Source organism: Cucurbita pepo, chromosome 3 (assembly GCF_057944985.1).
Source record: "Cucurbita pepo subsp. pepo isolate OVF chromosome 3, ASM5794498v1, whole genome shotgun sequence".
Classification (NCBI taxonomy): domain Eukaryota; kingdom Viridiplantae; phylum Streptophyta; class Magnoliopsida; order Cucurbitales; family Cucurbitaceae; genus Cucurbita; species Cucurbita pepo.
The window spans coordinates 3,496,040-3,515,611 of NC_141800.1; the positions used below are offsets into that span (position 1 = coordinate 3,496,040).

Here is a 19,572-nt window from a genome sequence, read left to right on the forward strand (position 1 = left end):
AAAAAATACGAGGCTAAAATAGTTATTATTTGAATAGAATATATTTAAAAGTTGAGATAAAATGAGATTTTTTTAAAATTATTAAAAATATATTTTTTTAAATCTAAAAGGAATAAGAAGAGAAGGGAGATGAGTTAAGATTCTTATTCTTTTCTTAAAAGGTTAGGTTTTCCAATGAAGAATCTATATTTAATAACTGCACATGAAGCTGAAAACCCAATCAAAGAATGACACGTCAATGTTGGATTTTATACTTTTCTTAGGGTTTATATTTACTTTTCTTATTCCATTAAAATAAATAAATAACTAAAAATAAAAATAATTTTTACTAACTATTTTACTAACACTAAATAACATTGACATTAGGAGTTTAAACCCTAAAAACATATATATACTTCGTAGCTTAAAATTGAGCCGAACCACGAACATCAGTTTTAGCTTAAAATTGAGTCAAACCAACAACATCAGTTTTAGCTTAAAACCGAGTCGAACCAAGAACATTAGTTTTAGCTTAAAATCGAGCCGAACCAAGAACATCAGTTTTAGCTTAAAATCGAGCCAAACCAAGAACATCAGTGGTAGCTTAAAATCGAGCCGAACCAAGAACATCAGTGGTAGTTTGAAAACGAGTCGAACCAAGAACATTAGTGGTAGCTTAAAACCGAGTCAAACCAAGAACATCAATTTTAGCTTAAAATTGAGTTGAACCATGATATTTAGTTTTAGCTTAAAACCAAGCTAAAACAAGAACATTAGTGGTAGCTTTAAACCGAGTCGAACCAAGAACATCAGTTTTAGCTTAAAATTGAGCCAAAAACAAGAACACTAATGGTAGCTTAAAATCGGGCCGAACCAAGAACATCACTCTAGCTCGCTTAAAACCAAGCTGAACCAAAAACATCAGTTTTAGCTTAAAACCGAGTCAAAACAAGAACATTAGTGGCAGCTTAAAATCAAGCCAAGCCAATAACATCTTAGCTTAAAACCGAACCAAAACAAGAACATTAGTTATAGCTTAAACTTGAGCCAAAAAGCAAGAATGTCAGTTTTAACTTAAAACCGAGCCGAACCAAGAACATCTGTTTTAACTTAAAATCGAGCCAAAGCAAGAATATCAATTTTAGCTTAAAATCGAGCCGAACCAACTCGCTCGTCTCCCATTATGGGCAATGATTGCTTAAACTTTCTGGGAAATACTTCTAATGGAAGAATCAATGTTCAAACAAGGCTGCTCAAAAGGGATTACACAGTCAAATACACAACTCATTTATTAAAAGGCCTATGCCATTTTCAAAGGGATCAGATCAAGAGACCTTTCAACTTTATAACATTTTATAAATAAAAAGGAAAAAGCTTCAAGTTCTCATATACATTCATTGAAAATGTAGCTCTCTATACAACTAAAAAAAGTTTGACTTCCCACGTCGCTTTCGATTGCGTTTTTGAGCTCCATATACGCTCGGGGCAGATCAACAGAAGCCTGTGGCTTCTAGGTCGCTCAAAATAATTTCTCCACGAATCAAGAGATCAGAGTAATGACTATAAGAGTTCATTGATTCGAATCGTTTGGCTTTCCCTAAGAACATCCACAGCTTTACGAACATTCTCTAATAGTAGTTATCGGAATCTATGAACTCTTGTTCTTGTCGAGTGGCCTCAGCCCTAATAATCTTATATCAATGGAGGCTCCATGAACTTGAGAGGATTGAATTACTGCATCATATATCTTAGAAGAAAGATTGAGACCCTCATCCTTAGCACTCAGGTATAACTCATAAGCCAGCCTTGGTTTACCTTCCTTTGCAAGGGCCTCAACGAGCAACTCGTAACTTACCTCATCCGGAGAGATATTTCGAGCTTTCATGCGGTGAAACCACTCGTAAGCTACACTGCTCATCCCGTTACGGACACATCCCGTAATTATCGCGTTGTATGTAACGACTGTTGGCTCAATGCCTGATGTAACCATATCATTGAGAGTGACTTCAACCATATTAAACTTTCCTTGGCCAGTGAAAATCGAAGTCATGGTTGTATAGGCATAGATGTTCGGCTCCACCCCAACTTTAATCATATGATCCCAGACGCTACGTGCTTCGTCGTAGAGCTTTCCCTTTTCGAGAGCGCTTAATAATGCCCCATATGAAAGAACAGTCGGTTTTTCACCTTTTTCGACCATTCTCCTAAAGATATCTATAGCTGCCGACGTTTCTGCAGCTCTGGAACAGGCAACAAGAACGGCATTCCATTCCCGAATTCCGGGTTTAAGACCTTTCTCTTCCATTTTGTCGAGTAACCTAACGCCCCATCTCCAAATTCCTCGTTTCTTCGCAGCTGTGAGAAGAACATTGAAGTGAGAAACAATTAGTTCATTTGACAAATTATTTGGTTTTGGTCCTTTCTCCAACAAATCTTCATAAATCTCCAATGCTGCCCACCATTTCCTAGCTTTCCCCATCAACCAAATCACATGATTACAAACAGATAAGCTTATACTACATTGCTTTTCTCTTATCCTGTAGTACAATTCTTTTGCTACATTATGGTGTTCGGCACACGTACAAGCCCAAATAAGTCGTTCTTCTTCAACACGATCAAGCGACAATCCCGCTTTATCCATTTCCATTAGAAGTTGCAACACCTTAGTGTTTGCGGGGTCGTCCTTCGCAAGCCAAATCCTCATTACTTGGTAGCAAACACGTCTTGTAAACTTTTCGAGCTTCAAGATCTTATCAGCCCAATCTACATCATCATCTTTCACTAACTCACCATTACGATATCTTTCTCTCAACTCAATCATAAACTTTAAAGCGCCATTCCCATCATTCATCCTTCGGTATGCTTGTAACGCTGTAGAGTAGGACACAGGACACGGAGTTAGGCCTTTCCTCGGCATCTCTTCGAAAATGCCAAGAGCTTTTATAGCTAGTCCTTGTTCCAAGTAAATGGACATAATCGTATTGTACGTAACAACATTTGAAACGATTCCTTCCTGTGCCATATCAGTCAAGACATCTTCCATTTTCGAAAACTCTCCGGATTGCTTAACTGCACCGAGAAGACTGTTGTATATGAACAAGTTCGGCGCAATACGACCATTAGTTTCAATCTTCTTTTTCTTAAGCCATTCAACAAGAGCCACTGCACATTCCAACCTTCTGTTCCTCCCAAAACCTCTAATAATGGATGAGAACACTTGAAGAGGCAATACGCCGACATCCTTGAGAAGCTCCTCAACACCATCCGCCGTTTGAGCAAGCTGCAACCGACGTGCTAGAGCACGAACATCGACCTTAACATCTCCCTCTCCCTCCATTCCTTCCTCGTCTTTAAAATTTCCTCTTCCATGGCTATTTTCACTATTAACATTGCCAGGATCATATACATCCCAATCTAAACTACTCTCACGAAAATCATCTCTAGAATTTGATTCAACCCTAGAAATTTCATCATCAATCGTTGGTTGTTCAACAGTCCAAGCAAATAAAAACCAAGCCCCAAGGGAATTCCTCTTCGGCTTCATTAATGGAGCAACTCTAAGCTTAGAACAGCCATGACGGAACTCACGGATACATTCAAATCTCGAAGTCTCGCAACAAAATCCACTTCTCAGAACACTCAAATTAAAGGAAATCAAAGAGAAATTCCCATTTCCATAACAACTATCAGAAAACGCAACACGATTTATTCTTTTCCATGACCGATGAACTACAGAATAAGAACCTAATTCAACGCCGGAGTTACTAATCGGACACCAATTACTATGAACATGCATTGTCTATAGAGATCAACGATAAAAAAAAAAAAAAAAAAAAAAAAAAAAAAAGATAAACCCAGAATTTGAACGCCAATGAATTTCAGAGTCTTATGGATGATTTCCCATTACAATCCAAAGTTGAAAAGAGAAATGAAGAACAGAATTACCTTAAGAGATGACCGTCAATGGATGTACTCCATTTTTTGAACTGGCAATGAGAGGATTGAAGAGAAAAATTGATACGAGTGCGGATTTGTTGAATGGGTTTTTGGATAATATGGATTTTGTTCGTCTTCTCGCCGTCACTCGATTGGAAGTGAGGGTTAAATTTCCAAATTCACAGCCATCTCATTTAAGGTGAATTCTATTGTTTTCAAGTTAAAATCAATAAAAATATTTTAAACTTTATTCCAAAAAAAAAAATCAATAATACACTATTTTTTTTTATAAAAAAAATCAATAATATTCTTTAAACTAAAAAAAATACTTATAGATGGTTTCAAAAATAACTATAAACTTTAAAAATTATTTTTAAAAAATATATATATATATATTTTAACAAATTAATAAAAATACCGTTATATATAAAATATATATATATATATATTCAACGTCTAAAATTTCAATAATACTCTTAAATTTTTTTAAAAAAAATTTAAAATTACCTGACCTACTTACAAAATTACCCACGTTTAAATAGTAATTTTTTTTAGGAGGCTTCAATATTAAAAAATTATTTATTTATTTACTTACGAAGTAATATATATCTATATATATATTAAATATTAAAAAAAAGGAAAAAAAGAAAAGAAAAGGTATATTGTTTAACAATAACAAAAAAATTTAAATAAAAAAAATATTATTTAAATAGATAATTATGATGGAATAATAAATGAGTAACGTAATATGTATTTCTGTTAAAAAATGAGTTTTGTATAAAAAAAAAATGAAAATACTACAACGACCACAATTATCATTTTTAATTATAATTTAATTTTTTTTTCTTCCCGATAATTAGTTACACATTCTTCATTTTTTTATTGTCAATTATATGAATGAAAAAGAATTAAATGCTTATTTCGTTAAGCTAGCTTCAGAATGCAAAGAGTCCGGCGACGGCGACGGCGACGGCACCACAGACGGCGGCGGAGGTGAGTTTCAGAGCAGAAGTGCCGCTGTCGGCATCACCGTCGGGCGAATCAGCCGGAGAATCAGAGATGGGGCCATCAGCCTCCGAAGGGCCATCAGCCTCCGAAGGGCCATCAGCAACGGGGCTATCGGCGGCGTCGGGGGTGGGAGAGGGGGGAGAAGACGAATCGGAATCAGGCGAGGCAGCGGGGGAGCCGGAGTCGGCGGGAGACGCAGCTGGGGAGTCGGTGGCCGGAGAAGGAGAAACGGAAGGGGAGGAATCCGGGGAGCTGTCGGGGGAGTCGCTCGCCGGAGCCTCGGAGGGCGAAGTCGGAGCAGAGGCTGACGGGGATGGCGACGACTCAGATGAGGCCGCCGGAGCGTCCGACGGTGTCTCCGCCGGAGTATCTGCCGGAGTATCTGCCGGTGTATCTGCCGGTGTATCTGCCGGTGTATCTGCCGGAGTATCTGCCGGAGTATCCGCCGGAGTATCTGCCGGAGTATCTGCCGGAGTTTCGGCCGGAGTATCCGCTGGAGAGGAAGCCGGAGAGGAAGATGGAGAAGACTCTTCGGAGTCAGAAGGCGCGGATTTCGGCGCGGGGGATTCCGATGGGGAGGCGGTGGGTGCCTCGGCAAAAGCTCCGGCGACGGCGGCGACGAAGATCAGAGCAAAAACAAGAACAAAAGACTGAGAAGCCATAGTAAAATTACTTGGAGAGGACAGTAATTTTCTATGGCAGTAATTTTCAATTTTCTCTGAGGTAGAGAAAAGGGAAGGATGAAGATGAAAATGGAGAGTGAGAGATTTATATAGAAGGTAAAAAAAGAGGAGAGAGAAAGAAGAGAGGTAAAATGAATGGTGGGATTTGAAAGATATAAAATTAGAGTTTGACATAGTTTAATAAGGACTTTTACCAAATATCTATTAAAAGAAAAAACAAAATAGACTTGTGGGTAAGATTTTATTTTATTTCATTATTATTATTTTTATTATTTTATGTTTTTAATGATTAAGGTAAATTATTTGGTTAAAAAAAAAAAAACAGGTTTTTTAAGGTTAAATTATTGTTGTTTCTAACAATAATGTCAATTTGTGTCGGTGTGGATTATCGTTGCAAGACGAATGTCTTGGGTGTCTTTCTTTGAAAATATGTTTCTAAGGACGATATCACGCCTCATATCTTGAGTCAGAGGTTGAAATATAGGAACGAGTTTCGATACACTATACAAAAATGACCTTGCATGAACATGAGAGGATTCATGTTATAATTTATGTCATAAAATCTTGTAATTAATTATTAATTAAAAAAAATTAAGATTATTAGTGTAATCTTGAATAGTACGTTATAATATATAGAAAAATTTAAGTGTCTTATTTTAATAATATTATTAATATAATCTACTTTGTAATTGTTATAATTAAATTATGAAATATTTAATTTTTTTTTATAAATTTATTATTTAAGAAGATTAATATTTGATGACAATTTTATTTTTATTTTGAAATTCAAATGGACATGTATTTTTTTTCCTTAAATTTAATTACAATATAATTTTCTAAAAAATATTTACTAATGACTATTTTTTAAATTTGGTCATTCATATAATTAAATAATCAAAAGAAATAAAAATGGCCGATGAAATTGATTATATAATAAACTTTTAAAAAAATTATGTATAGAATATTTTTAATTTAAAAGAATAATTAAGGAGCTACATTATAATATAATAAGATATGACTCACCATACATATTTTTCCTTTTCAAATTTAATATATTAAATATTAATTTAAACGCTAGTTCAAATTAAGTATATGTTTTTTATCTTTTAAATTTTATATATGAAAGATTTATTTCAACATTTTAAATTAAATTGATTCTTTTTATATTACTTTTTAATGATATAAAATTAATTTATTAAACTTTTTAATTAATTATTTTTTCTTTATTACCTCACATTTTTTGTGATTAAAAACGGGACCATTACATTATTGCGGGAAAAATTTATAAAATCACATCTATATTGGGTTTTGATCGGCTAGGCCAAGGACAAAAATGTAAATTTCTTAAAATATAGATATTTGTGTAATACGTGTCTTCAAAGGATATATATATATATCCTTTAAATTAATTTTAAATTTAAATTTTTACGAGATTGGAGTTTGAATAAGGTATTTATCTTCGGCTACGAAGTTAGAAGTTCAGAGATATATAGAGCTCTCGTTGAAACAAACCGGAGAGGACGATTGAGCAAATGGTGGGGAAGAAGTAGAAGGTCAAACAGACAGCCAAAAAGGGACAAACTTTGAAAGCATTTCAAAATGTTGTGTTAGGAGACCAGACATCACACAGATTTGTGCAGAAGAAAAGTTTGAAAAAGACGGAAAGTCAAATCCCCACCTCCCATTTGCTGCCAATGCAGAGCCTTCTTCATATCATGCTGAGCTGCGCATGCTGCTTTTTTTCTTGTTCTTCCCATCTTCCAAAAGCCACCCTGTCTTTAGCTCCCAACACCTTTTCGGATTACATAAACAATCGTTCGTCGTCGTTGTCGTTCTCATCATCAACCTTTGACTATGGCTTCTCTGTAATAATCATCCCTACATCTTGGATTCTTGTCTTTGTCACCTACAATCATACAAGATAATGAGTACTCTTATTTGATATCGAAAGAACTGACACGATACATGGTACTTTGTTTCTTTGACTCGTGTGTTGTCAATATAGCCTCTTTCATGTTGGTTGGTGTTAGTAGTAGCTCTTTCATTCGTTACCGACACCTTTGGTCGTCTATGGTTAGTTCTTTTAGCTCCATGTCAAGGGAAGGTATTGGAAATCCTAAGGGCCGAATCTAAGGCTTTGATCATGGTTGGAGCTTCCTCCGACTCGAACACTCGTTGAGTCTGTTGGGTCTTCCTAGCCTATGACAGTGGTAAATGGAAGGGCCGAATCTAAGGCATTGATCATGGTTGGAGCTTCCTCCGACTCGAACACTCATCGAGCCTGTCGGGTCTTCCTAGCCTATGACAATGGTAAATGAAAGGGCCGAATCTAAGGCATTGATTATGGTTGGAGCTTCCTCCAACTCGAACACTGGTTGAGCCTGTTGGGTCTTCCTAGCCTATGACAGTGGTAAATGAAAGGGCCGAATCCAAGGCATTGATCATGGTTGGAGCTTCCTCCGACTCGAACACTCATCGAGCCTGTCGGGTCTTCCTAGCCTATGACAATGGTAAATGAAAGGGCCGAATCTAAGGCATTGATTATGGTTGGAGCTTCCTCCAACTCGAACACTGGTTGAGCCTGTTGGGTCTTCCTAGCCTATGGCAGTGGTAAATGAAAGGGCCGAATCTAAGGCATTGATCATGGTTGGAGCTTCCTCCAACTCGAACACTCATCGAGCCTGTCGGGTCTTCCTAGCCTATGACAATGGTAAATGAAAGGGCCGAATCTAAGGCATTGATCATGGTTGGAGCTTCCTCCAACTCGAACACTCATCGAGCCTGTCGGGTCTTCCTAGCCTATGACAATGGTAAATGAAAGGGCTTCCTTTTGGTTACGTTTATATATTGGGAACAAAGCTCAAACAAAGTTGTGGAAAGCTGATGCATCAAGTTTATATATTATAGGCTGTGACCAGCCAAACTACACAGCAGCACCCAGCAGAGAATAAGTTATGAGAAATCAAAACTAAATGAACCTTTTCCCAGCAAATGCACACCCAATTCCTTGAATCTTTCAATCTATCTATAGTAAGAATTACCCGGTTCGTATTCTATCGAGCCGATCGACGCTTTTTCTTGCTCTTTCCAGCTGGTGATCGATGCTTTTCCGTGACTTTTCATGACAATCAACGCTCCTGCGAGATCTTTCCCCATGGTTAAAGGAGAGTCTAAACTTGTCTAACTTATCAGAGTGATTCTTCAGCTTCTCTGGTTGATCCATGCTCCGCCTCGGTTTTTCTCTCCTATCCGTGCTCTTCCTTGGAATCTCGAAAAACTCGGTGCTCTTTCGTGGCTGCTCATATTGGTCTGTACTCATTCTAGTACTGTATCGTTGAGAAGGCGGTTTCTCAACTGTTAATACAAACTTCTTTAGATGTCTGATATACTCAGGATAGAGCTCCAGATTACAGTGGTTTCCTCCTTTTAGCCACAATGGTTCATATTTTTCTTTACAAAGTTCCCAAAGTTGCTTGCCATGAGAGCAATCAACCACATCATCTGAAGTTCCCTGCAAAATGATGTAAAAATCCCTTAATCTTGATAATTTCCAGGATACTTTCAAACTAAGTGTAAAAAATGCTGGTTGATAGACTCGGTTAATTTTGTTGATGTTTTCAAGGCATACAATTCTAAAAACCGAACCAAAACCGACAAGATGATACTTCCTCTTCTTCTACTCATAGCAGTAGAGCAAACTGACAATGTGAGATCTCACATCGGTTGGAGAGGGAAACAAAACATTCTTTATAAGGGTGTAGAAACCTCTCCCTAGTAGACGCATTTTAAAACCTTGAGGGGAAGCCCGGAAGGGAAAGCTCAAAGAGGACAATATCTGCTAGCAGTGGGCTTGGGCTGTTATAGACAATATCACCGAACTCCTAATGACACTAAGGAAGACAGAAAAAACCAAAATACTTGACACATTCAAAACTGTGTCGCATCTTCCCTCAAGGGAAAACTCATAGAGGACAATGTCTGCTAGCGGTGGGCTTGGGCTTGGGCTGTTACAGACAACATTACCGAACTCCTAATGACACTAAGGAAGATAGAAAGAACCAAAATACTCGACACATTCAAAGCTGTGTCGCATTGATGCATAATCATATCCATAACCCATATGTTAAATAACAATGTACAAAACCATGAAGAGGAAATAGGTTGAAGACCATCCTTACATGAATGATGAGAATAGGGCAATTAACCTGCGAAACTTTGTCGATATTCTGCACATAGACCGAAAGAACAAAGTCCATTTACTACACATGGCATGGATATGAAAACCAATAAATCAAAAACACAATCTTACCTTATAGATATCGAACCAGTAAGAGCGTTTCACAGGATACATGACTCGTAGGCCAGAAAGTATTGGACTGTGCAAAACGGTAGCTCTTAGTCGAGGAAGTCGGGCTGCAAGATCCAAAGTCGGACCACTCCCAACAGATTGACCATATAGGATGATGTCTTCCTGCTTGGTTCCATAGCTTTCTTCAAGACACTTATATGCAGCCTCAATATCTGCATATGTATTTTGCTCAGATGGCTGCAACACAATAACAGGTCACAAATGAGACTTGAAAGATCCTATCATTGCATTGATATAGAATACAGTGTTGTTCTTTCATCAGAAGGAAAAATCCAACACACCTTTCCTGATGATTGACCGTAACCCGAATAATCGTACCTGCAAGGAGTAAAAGAGGCAGTGGTATCAGGAACAGTTGCTTCTTATTGTTTCAGGATAATGTTAGATTGCGTAGACACGACAAGATCGAGAACTTCCATCGAACAAGAACATGAGCTTCATGAGCTTTAAAAGTCAGAAAATCAAGAGATGAGCATGGGAGTCACATCATTTCCTACCCGTGCTTGAAATAACCTATGAATTAACAAATTCCTCGACGTAAAGGGTGTCATTGCTATGGCCTGCTTAAGATTTTATTGATTAAGATGCATACCATAATTCTCAGAATCTAAATTGGCCAAAGATATAGCTCTGGAACTTCGATTTATAAGGATGATATGTTCATAAACTGAAACGAACATAGGGAAGATGATGCCCACAAATATGGAAGATCTACCAAAATATAACTCACAAAAAGTTGAAACAGAACTTAAGCTCCACAAGTTGATGCTAAAGAAGTGAATCAAATTCTACAAGGAAACCAAGCAACAACAAAAAGTTCTATGAGAATTACACCCTCCAACTACATCTCTTAAGTTAATCAAAATGCTAGCAATCAAGAGCATCAATTGAGAAGATCACAGGGCTTAAACAGAGAGAACCAGATATCAAAACAGAGAGAACAGAAAGAAAGAAGTATGAATCCAAATGTTTAAGAAATGGGGAAAAGAAAGTACCCCATTAGATTAACACGCAGGTGAATGCTAAGCTCGATGAAGAGCTCATACATTTGGCCCAGATCGGCGGCGTTGCCATGAGAATAAAGTAGAGTCGAAGTTGCCATCGGATGCCGGACGTAGATTGCAACGATATCAGTGCTCCGGCGAGTGGGCAGTTTCAGAACTTCAACATTTTCGCGATGAGGGAAAGGGCTGAGAAGCAAAAGGCCAGTAAGATCATCGGTGATGAGCTTGTACGAAGGTGGGTTCGGCGGGAAGAAGGCGAACTTGGCCGCCATGGATGAGGTAACGCCGCCCATATCGCCGCCGGCTCAAAACCCAGAAAAATGTTCAGATTCTACACTGAAAAAACGACTGATCAAATCGAATTTCCAGCACTCCTTTGGTCAACAACCCTTTGTTTTCCTTTTTCCAGACGATTCGATTCTTTTAGAGACAGTGGAAAAAAAGTACAGAGGATGTTCATCCAGTAACTACATTCTTGAAAGAATCAAGGCTTCACTCCCATGGTTTAGAGCGAGGAGGAGGGGGGGTGGAATGGTGGACCAGAGCTCAGAGAATGGTGTGGAGGTTGAATTATTTGAAGAGTCAGAATTCTGTACTCTGAGTGAAAGGGAATAATGGAGGACGCAGAGCTCTCTGCTGATGCTTAATTTGGTCAAGAAATGGGCATTGCCATTTGGCTCCAACCATATCATGGCTCTCATGTTCTTCCTCTTTCATCTGGTACTCATTATTTAATTCAAAATCAAATTAATCATTCAATATACTAAAATATACTGTAAAATCAATAAATAGAGAGAGAGAGAACAGAGCCAGCCATATTGGAATTTACAGAGAACTATTTTTAATGATATCAAAAAATTTGATCATCCAGTGATGTTATATTGAACACTCCCGATTAACAAATATATCCGACATATAATCGAGGATTTTAATCCTTCTTTATAGACAATTTGAGGATAGCTAAGTTGAAATCTAACTTGTTTATAAAGCCAGATTGAAGTAGTGATTTAAACTCCGAATATATTACGCTACTATACTTTATAAATGAATCAATATTAGTAGCTAATGAAAAGAATTCATAAACACTTCTAGAAATTAAGCATTGAAGGATCAAGTGGGATACAACATTCATAAACACTGCTTGAATGAAGAGCATTTCCCATTTTCTCTTCTAATTCTCTTTTTTCCCTCCTTTTTTTGGTGTATTCCCTATAATTTATTTTTAACATTGATACAAAATTTTCACTACAATTATTCTCCTCTCCAAGGGAAATCGTTACAAAAACATGTCTTTCCATTTCAAGCTTAACAAATTCAAATGGTTAAGAATTGTTCGATTAGGCAAATACACGAACATAACGATTCGTCGATGAAGGGGTGGAAAAAGAATTCTTCCTGACCTCTGAGGTCCCATCAGCTCCATCCTGATCAATTGCTGCAAAGGGTAAAAATCATTCTCAATTAAAGTGAAGAAAGCAATTCACAATAGGCATATGGGAAGGGAATGATTATTTCCTCTATCCAAATCATAGATAAAGAACGTTTACCAGCTAAATTTATCAAAAACTCAAATCACGCCATAAAAAGGCTTCGACGATCATGATATGATATGATATATGCATGTAGTAGATGGAAATTTAGTCAAAACTAATCACAAACATTGATTTCCGGAAATTCAAACAGGTTTATGTTCCAGACCCCACAAAAAGTAATTTCAAGAAGAAAAAAGATCAATCCAAACATGTCATGAATCATGATATCAGCCACACTACATGGGCCCAAAATTAAGGAGAAAAGCTTCAAATCAAGATCATAAAGCAAGCATCAACCTCTTGTGTTTGAAAATGACTAAATAACAACTAAATATAAAGGAAAAATCACTAGGAAGTAGAAATGAAGCTACAGGCAGAAAAAAAGGAAGTGGGGGTCCATGTTTTATGTAAAGAAAAGAAGTTGTGGGTCTCTGTGATTCTACCTCTCCTTTTTTGTTGTAGTGATGGGATGATGAGACATGTCCCCTATCAATGGCAGAGAATCTGGACTTTGCCTCACAGATTTCTTTGCTTGGGTTTACAAAATACATCGAGTTCGTCGATGATCGGGTTTAGCAGCTATATTAGTTTAGTTCAAACCAAACAATTTTCTAGCCTAACATGTATGAGAAGACAAGGAAGTTGTCAAGTGGTATAGCATGAAAAGAAGGAGGTGGCAAGTATATGGTCTACTTCACAGCTTAGTGATTGGGACAAGCCCTCTTCAATTACATCAAGCAAGAATGACAATACATTCTGGAAAAGAAACCTTTCATATATATGTCACAGAAGCAGATAGAAAAACAAAGCATAATTGGTAATTGTTGTCACCTCCTGTCAATTATTACATCAATACACTCCCAACACCAATAATTGGTTCCAAGCATTGAATTCTTAAGCATTCCAGAGTTTTTGCCTCGATTTCAAAATTAACGTACATGGTTAATCACATTGAAGTCCACTTATGCTAATCTCAACTAATAAGTATCAGTTTACAAGGGATGTGCCACTTCCTATATCATCACGGCTTTTACCTAACCAGTGAAGCAATGATTAACCGAATTCTCAAGCTTATAACTCAATTTCAAAGTTCATATCAGGTCATTGTGGTATATGTATGCTACCTCGATTAACAAGCTACACTGGAAGTGCATCTTCCTACATTATCACATCCTTTTCCAGCCTGTGAAGCAACGTTTTGTATTAGAGGGTTGTCTAGTGTGTTTCATCCATCAACTTTTCGAGTCTAAGTGGTAAGTATCCACCGGGAAAATTTTGAACTACTGCAAAATTTCAATATCTAAATTCTAGACTTTTTTTTTTTTTTTTTCTTATGAGAAATATGATTCTAGACAAGTTAAATTGAAGACAACTCAATATGAATGCCAATCAGAGTGCAGGACGAAGAAGGCTGCTAGAAGAATAAACTAAAGTCATATTTACCTATCAAAGAACAAATAGAACAAACTGTTACACCTTGCATACATACTAACTCATGACAGTGCAAACCAATTAGGGTATATCCGTTTGTATTAGCTATGCCTATGTAATCACTTCCAAGATCCCAATGAAAAAGGAACTACAGTTAAAATACGAAGCTCCAAATGCAATCCTCTTTTCTTTCGTTCGGGGGAGGGTGGTTCGCGCTGAGGCAGAAGTAGGACAAGAGACTAAAGGTACTAGTCCAAAAAGAGAAGTCCAACATCAGAAGATATATCAGTTTTCAGTGAAAGATTTGCATGACCTAAAGTTTCAACAATGCTGTCCTTGTCAAAATAAAAATAAAATTCTCAAGGATATATCAATATTCCAGCACCATCCCTCTCCAAACCGCCAATCAAAGAGTATAAAGCCAGATCAAAAGAATTCTATTTCTTTGAATTTTCTGAGTGAGCAAACTTATAAACATACACAAGAAGAAGCCATCTGTAGGCTCATAAATTAATAGATGATAACGTACAGAAAAAGAATATATTACCACCATTTGATTACCAGCAAAAGAGCAGCTTGATAATTCAAGACCACAGTGTTTAATGGTATAACCAAAAAAAATTAGGCATTACAGAGATTCAATGGGGAATAAGCTAGATAGCAACCCTTCATCTTACATCAATACCAATTTTAGAACAGAAGCAAACAGAAAACAAAATCTGCAATATAACCCTACAAACAATGTATCATCACTATTTTACTCATATGAATCGTTTGGTTAACAGAACACTTCCAAACTTATTCCAGAAAATGAAAGGCAAATCTGTTCTGTAAAAAGCTTGCTTTGAGCTTGAAACAAGAGTCTCCAAGAATTTGCCTCTAGAGAACAATAACAAAGGAAATTCTTTTAGCCCATTCTACAAGACTATAAAAATATATATAGTCTTACCAAATAAAGCAACTAAGTCTGTCTTCGGAGCCGCTTCCTAAGCTTCTTGTACTTATGCTTGTTCATCTTCCGTTTCCTCTTCTTCTTCACGCTATCAGCCCACAATTTCCTAGAATCATCTTGTTCAACAAAATCGGGCTCGAACGGAAGCATCCCAGATGAGGAGATTTGCGGCAAGCAAAACCCAAATGGAAAACTAGGGTAAAACAGGGAAAAGTGAGATGGATTCGAAGTAGAAACAGAGTTCAAATTAGAATCGCAATGCCGATCTGGTTTCTTGTCAAAATCAAGCGGCTGGTGAAGAATGTAGGGTTTTAAGGGATTTTGTGAGGTCTGGGTACCCAAAGCAGCAATTAGTCTTGTTGGTGGCGATTTTCTGACGAGCTTTTGAAGCATCGACGCCATTGAATCGAAACGAAGCTTCTGAGACTGAATCTTTTAGAATGCTTAGGAGATGAAGATGGAAAACAGAAATGAACTCAGCAGAAAATGGGGGGAACAATCAGCGTCCCAAAACCCTAAGCAAATGTGAAGTACGGGGATGAGCGAAATTGTTTTTTTTTTTTTTTTTTTTTTTTGGAACCAAATAAATTAATAATATCAGAAATTCATTAATGTTTTATATTCGAAAATTATTGTTGAAAATATATATATATATATATATAAAAGAATAAAATTCACTTTTAATTAATATTTTACATTTAAATATTTATTAATCTCAAAATTGAAAGTGAAACTCAATTATATATAAATATATATTATATGTAATTTCGCAAGAATGAAATTCAAATAAATTGCCAGGGCCTGCACAAGTAGTGGAGCATGTGGTTTAATTCGATGCAAAGCGAAGAACCTTATTAGGGCTTGACATGCCGTGAATCCTCTTGAAAGATAGGGGTGCCTTCAGGAACGCGGACACAAGTGGTGCATGACTCTCGTCAGCTTGTGTCATAAGGTGTTGGGTTAAGTCCTGCAACGAGCGCGACCCTCGTGTTTAGTTGCCAACCGTTGAAGTTGGAACCCTGAACAAACTGAAAAAGCTGAAAACTTTCTCAATAGAACAGATGAAACAACAAGCTATGACTTTTACTAGAAAGGTCAAATGGAAGAGGGACTCTCGGGCAGTTGATTTAGGAGCTTCTTCTTTTTTCTACGAGTCAAGGGTTCCAGAGCTAAAAACACACTGACATCATTGTAATCGCCCCGGCCTAAAGCGGGTGCACGGGAGGGCAAAGTGCGAAACAAAAATCAAATAGCTAAAATGGATCTCTACGCTTCATCTGGGTGTGTATTCATCATTTCCCTCAACAATCTTTTCTCGTTCAAACCTTGTGTTGTGCGTTAGGTCAGTGATGAATGAACCCACGAGCAACGGTGCTGTAATTGTTGTCGATCGAACGCCCGAGTTCGAGAAATTTTGGCTACATGCAATGAGACGATGAGACCTTAGGGACTAAAATATAAATTAAAATTTTATTTTTTACACTTTTAGCATTTTAATCCAAAGAGAATAAAAAGTATATAAAATTTGCTCATATTTTCCCCAAATTATGAGGTGGCCCTCACCGTCTTCGTAGTTTTTCTAGAGTTTCCTCTTGCTTTCAATTCCGCTTGTGGAGGTTCAATTTCATCAACAATGGGAAGGCGATCCTTATGGGTTGCGCTTCTCGTCCTCTCCCTTCTTCTTTATTCGCGGCCGCACGGAGTTTCTTCCACTCTTCCTCTTCAATCATTGAATCAGGTACTTATTTTCGTCTATGAATTGGAACTGTCTCTGTTAGATTCAAATTTTGTGAGATGGAGACCTGTTAATTCGTTTTGAAGCGTAACGTCGTTGATTGATTTCGTATAAAACGATCATTGAAATATTCTGTTCATTAGTGATTTCATTTTAAATGCTCTAGCGTTTGATTTAACCTGATAATTTGCTATAGAATGTTTCGATGTTTCGGCATTGAAATCCAATGGAAATTTGTTGATGGATTTCTATAAATTTATCTGGGAATCGAAGTATTTGAAGTTTTCTGAACCGTTCGTTATATTTTCGATCTCTTCTTATGTTTTGTTCAACTGGAATTGTCTGATTCAATTTCTTAATTGTTGTGTAAATTGCAATTAATCACTGGATGAACATCATTCTATGTATGAACTTCTTCTTTGTTGTTATTTTTCCCTAGGGTTCTAAAGATTCAGCCACCGAGAGGTAATATTTTGTTTCTTTATGATCACCTACGTTCCTTTTCTTAGTACAACAAATGAGGTAGAGGATTTGAATCTTTGACCTCGAGGAAGGTAACACATGCTAATTAAGCTAGGCTCACTTTCGTTATGATGATGATAATTTGTTGGGCTTTGGAATTGATGTTCAGCACTCCGAAGCAGGATTTGAACAATGCTCATGAGGTGCATTGCTCCAGAGAAAGGAGTAGGGCTGCGTGGAAAATAATTGAGGAGGTATTCATTCAACACTCGAATGGTGTTTCTTTGTATTTCATAGTTGATTGGTTGACATGCTTGGTATGTATGATATGATACTTTATTAAGCTAGATTCGAATGTTTTTATCTCGACGCAGTATCTAATGCCATTCGTGGATAAAAAGCGATACAAGATTTCTACTAAGTGTAGGCTTCACCCCGATAATGACATGTTCAGAGATCAAGAACAGCACAAGAGCCATCTAGATTTTAATGACTGGAAGTGTGGATATTGTAAAAAGAAATTCTACGAAGAAAAGTATCTCGATCAGCACTTTGCCAATAGACACTATGATTTACTCAATGTGGTAAGTTTCCGTTCATGATTCAACTTCCAACAGTAGCGATGATCGTAGAACTTTTCTATTAAATCGTGGGCTTCCATTAGTTCACTGTGGATTATATTGCCATCTAGTCAATTATCTTGGACAAGTAGATATAACATGAGGCTCAAGTTACTATATGTTTAAGCTTCTTGCCAACATGAACATATCTCAGCGTTTTGCTTCTTCCCGTGAGACCGAAGGTTCACATCCCCACCTTCACATTTGTTTTACATAAAAAAATATGTTTAGGCTTCTTTCTAGATATTAGATAGTTTGCATGGTCCTGTCTTTCTTGTACTTCAGGAGCATATCCCGTAGAAATTAGAAAAAGCGTTGTTTGCTTCAGTTTTAGCTGATATGGCGCTTCAATTATCTTGCTCGTTTATTCCAGAGTCGAAGCAAGTGCTTGGCAGATTTTTGTGGTGCATTGCACTGTGACCGTGTGATAGATACAATATCACAGAAAAGTAAATGCAATCCTGCTGCTGCTGCAAGAAATAAACACATGTGTGAGGTGACATCAGAAGATTTCTTGCAGATTTCTTCATCATTTCCTCATCATTCACCACACAATTGTTAATTCATCGCAGGGTCTTGCTGACAGTTGTTTTCCTATCGATGATGGTGCCTCGGCCAGCCATCTTCACGGTAGCTTCAGAATTCTCCCTTCACTCATTTGACAACTTTCACTACTTCTATCATCTATCTAATGAAACACTTTTCGTGTAATTCAAATGGTAGAATTCTTCTTACGTCAGTTCTGTGATGCACACACATGTAGCGGAAAGCCAAAACCTTTCTCGAGAGGTCGACAAGTAAGTTGTTTCATTGTATATATGTGTGTGTATGTATGTAGACATGTTAAGCTCCTTTCAATCAATTTCTTATGGTACATGTTCCAAGTATGCCGAGCAATCTTCAAGATATGCCATTGTTTTCTCTGATTTTGATTGACCCTCGAGATATCATATCATAATATCAACATGCCTTTGTGTTGGCAATGAACTATAATGCATATAATGTGAAGTAGGAATTGTTTGATCAAATCATCTTAAGTTTGTGTTTCACATCACACTCATCAATTTATTCAAATCAAGTTCATCTGTTCGTTCATATTCAAACAGTCGACAGGAAAACAATTCAGACGATATTTTACGAATACATCATTTCTGTTCGAATAAAATTTCGAGGGGATGAACGTGTAATGCATGTATGTATTCCTTTTTTTGCACTTCTAATTTTGTCAAATGCATTCTTCTGTTTGTTTGCAGGTTAGGACGAGTGTGTTCTACGTTGTTATTTCAGTTTTGACAGTCATTTTTGTGCTGTTTTTCTATGTCTTCATTTACTTGTATAAGAGGTATCTTTCCTTCACCCACCTTCATTTGTATGTTCACAAAAGCTTCAACTTTGATTTGACGATCGTGTTCGTCTTACAGGGGAATGAGAACTCGACCACAGGTGCTGAAACGCCTCTCAAAAAGTGGAGGAAAGAAAAAACCTTCATAGATAGAAGCTCTTGCCCTTTCAATTACAATATGTTGATTTATTTACAACTCACTTATGAGAGGAAGAGAATGAGAGGGCAAAGCTTGTTCTTTGAATCAGTTTTCTTTCATCATCTGTACCTGTAGAACTCTTAACACGGACAGATTCAACTCCTATAGAGGGGAATGAGATTTTTTGTATCATAACATTTGTTTGAGAAATATAACCATTTCATGAAGGTTAACTTGAGCACTCATGGTTAGTCCATTATTTTCCCTACTCGAGTCCCATATTCGTGGGTGAGAAGAACGAAACATTCTTTATGAAGGTATGAAAATCTCTCCTTAGAGACACATTTTAAAACCTTGAGGAAAGCTTCAAAGAGGACAAT

At 37.0% G+C, this 19,572-nt stretch overlaps 4 protein-coding genes and 1 pseudogene across 6 annotated transcripts; 1 reads left to right on the top strand and 4 right to left on the bottom strand.

The window, feature by feature from the left end:
* Nucleotides 1-1,242: 1,242 nt before the first annotated feature.
* On the bottom strand, nucleotides 1,243-4,092 carry LOC111791462 (protein LOW PHOTOSYNTHETIC EFFICIENCY 1, chloroplastic pseudogene; annotated as a pseudogene).
* A 558-nt stretch (nucleotides 4,093-4,650) lies between these two features.
* On the bottom strand, nucleotides 4,651-5,752 carry LOC111791761 (uncharacterized). The gene has a single exon (XM_023673232.2). The coding sequence runs from the start codon at nucleotides 5,583-5,585 to the stop codon at nucleotides 4,851-4,853; it is 735 nt and encodes a 244-aa protein (XP_023529000.2). The 5' UTR covers nucleotides 5,586-5,752; the 3' UTR covers nucleotides 4,651-4,850.
* Nucleotides 5,753-7,175: 1,423 nt separating this feature from the next.
* LOC111790003 (uncharacterized) lies at nucleotides 7,176-11,701 on the bottom strand. Of its 2 annotated transcripts, XM_023670758.2 has the most exons (6): nucleotides 10,971-11,700; nucleotides 10,257-10,293; nucleotides 9,916-10,152; nucleotides 9,785-9,832; nucleotides 8,648-9,117; nucleotides 7,176-7,512 (listed from the first exon to the last, which is right to left on the bottom strand). In XM_023670758.2, the coding sequence occupies exons 1-6, from the start codon at nucleotides 11,270-11,272 to the stop codon at nucleotides 7,509-7,511; spliced, it is 1,098 nt and encodes a 365-aa protein (XP_023526526.1). In that variant the 5' UTR covers nucleotides 11,273-11,700; the 3' UTR covers nucleotides 7,176-7,508. The 2 variants fall into 2 exon arrangements, with proteins under 2 accessions (XP_023526526.1, XP_086978914.1); XM_087122788.1 differs by lacking the exon at nucleotides 7,176-7,512 and having other exon boundaries at nucleotides 8,477-9,117; nucleotides 10,971-11,701.
* A 299-nt stretch (nucleotides 11,702-12,000) lies between these two features.
* LOC111785784 (uncharacterized) lies at nucleotides 12,001-15,447 on the bottom strand. 2 transcript variants are annotated; one of them, XM_087121998.1, is made up of 2 exons: nucleotides 14,892-15,446; nucleotides 12,001-12,414 (listed from the first exon to the last, which is right to left on the bottom strand). In XM_087121998.1, exon 1 carries the CDS (start codon nucleotides 15,294-15,296, stop codon nucleotides 14,904-14,906), a length of 393 nt encoding a protein of 130 aa, XP_086978124.1. In that variant the 5' UTR covers nucleotides 15,297-15,446; the 3' UTR covers nucleotides 12,001-12,414; nucleotides 14,892-14,903. The 2 variants fall into 2 exon arrangements, with proteins under 2 accessions (XP_086978124.1, XP_086978125.1); XM_087121999.1 differs by lacking the exon at nucleotides 12,001-12,414 and adding an exon at nucleotides 14,473-14,821 and having other exon boundaries at nucleotides 14,892-15,447.
* Nucleotides 15,448-16,423: 976 nt separating this feature from the next.
* LOC111789755 (uncharacterized) lies at nucleotides 16,424-19,430 on the top strand. The gene is made up of 9 exons (XM_087122556.1): nucleotides 16,424-16,632; nucleotides 17,069-17,094; nucleotides 17,261-17,345; nucleotides 17,466-17,675; nucleotides 18,085-18,207; nucleotides 18,284-18,341; nucleotides 18,435-18,508; nucleotides 18,965-19,053; nucleotides 19,133-19,430. Exons 1-9 carry the CDS (start codon nucleotides 16,528-16,530, stop codon nucleotides 19,200-19,202), a joined length of 840 nt encoding a protein of 279 aa, XP_086978682.1. The 5' UTR covers nucleotides 16,424-16,527; the 3' UTR covers nucleotides 19,203-19,430.
* The last annotated feature ends 142 nt before the right edge of the window (nucleotides 19,431-19,572 follow it).

What these genes read in the sequence shown, in the direction of transcription:
- LOC111791761 (XM_023673232.2), bottom strand. Translation starts at nt 5,585, where the DNA reads ATGGCTTCTCAGTCTTTTGTTCTTGTTTTTGCTCTGATCTTCGTCGCC.
- LOC111790003 (XM_023670758.2), bottom strand. Translation starts at nt 11,272, where the DNA reads ATGGGCGGCGTTACCTCATCCATGGCGGCCAAGTTCGCCTTCTTCCCG. An exon ending in CTGCGTGTTAATCTAATGGG is followed by an intron (nt 10,294 to 10,970) that starts GTACTTTCTTTT and finishes TACTCCTTGCAG; the next exon opens with GTACGATTATTCGGGTTACG. An exon ending in ACGGTCAATCATCAGGAAAG is followed by an intron (nt 10,153 to 10,256) that starts GTGTGTTGGATT and finishes ATTGTGTTGCAG; the next exon opens with CCATCTGAGCAAAATACATA.
- LOC111785784 (XM_087121998.1), bottom strand. Translation starts at nt 15,296, where the DNA reads ATGGCGTCGATGCTTCAAAAGCTCGTCAGAAAATCGCCACCAACAAGA.
- LOC111789755 (XM_087122556.1), top strand. Translation starts at nt 16,528, where the DNA reads ATGGGAAGGCGATCCTTATGGGTTGCGCTTCTCGTCCTCTCCCTTCTT. An exon ending in AAAGATTCAGCCACCGAGAG is followed by an intron (nt 17,095 to 17,260) that starts GTAATATTTTGT and finishes ATTGATGTTCAG; the next exon opens with CACTCCGAAGCAGGATTTGA. An exon ending in CTCGGCCAGCCATCTTCACG is followed by an intron (nt 18,342 to 18,434) that starts GTAGCTTCAGAA and finishes TTCAAATGGTAG; the next exon opens with AATTCTTCTTACGTCAGTTC.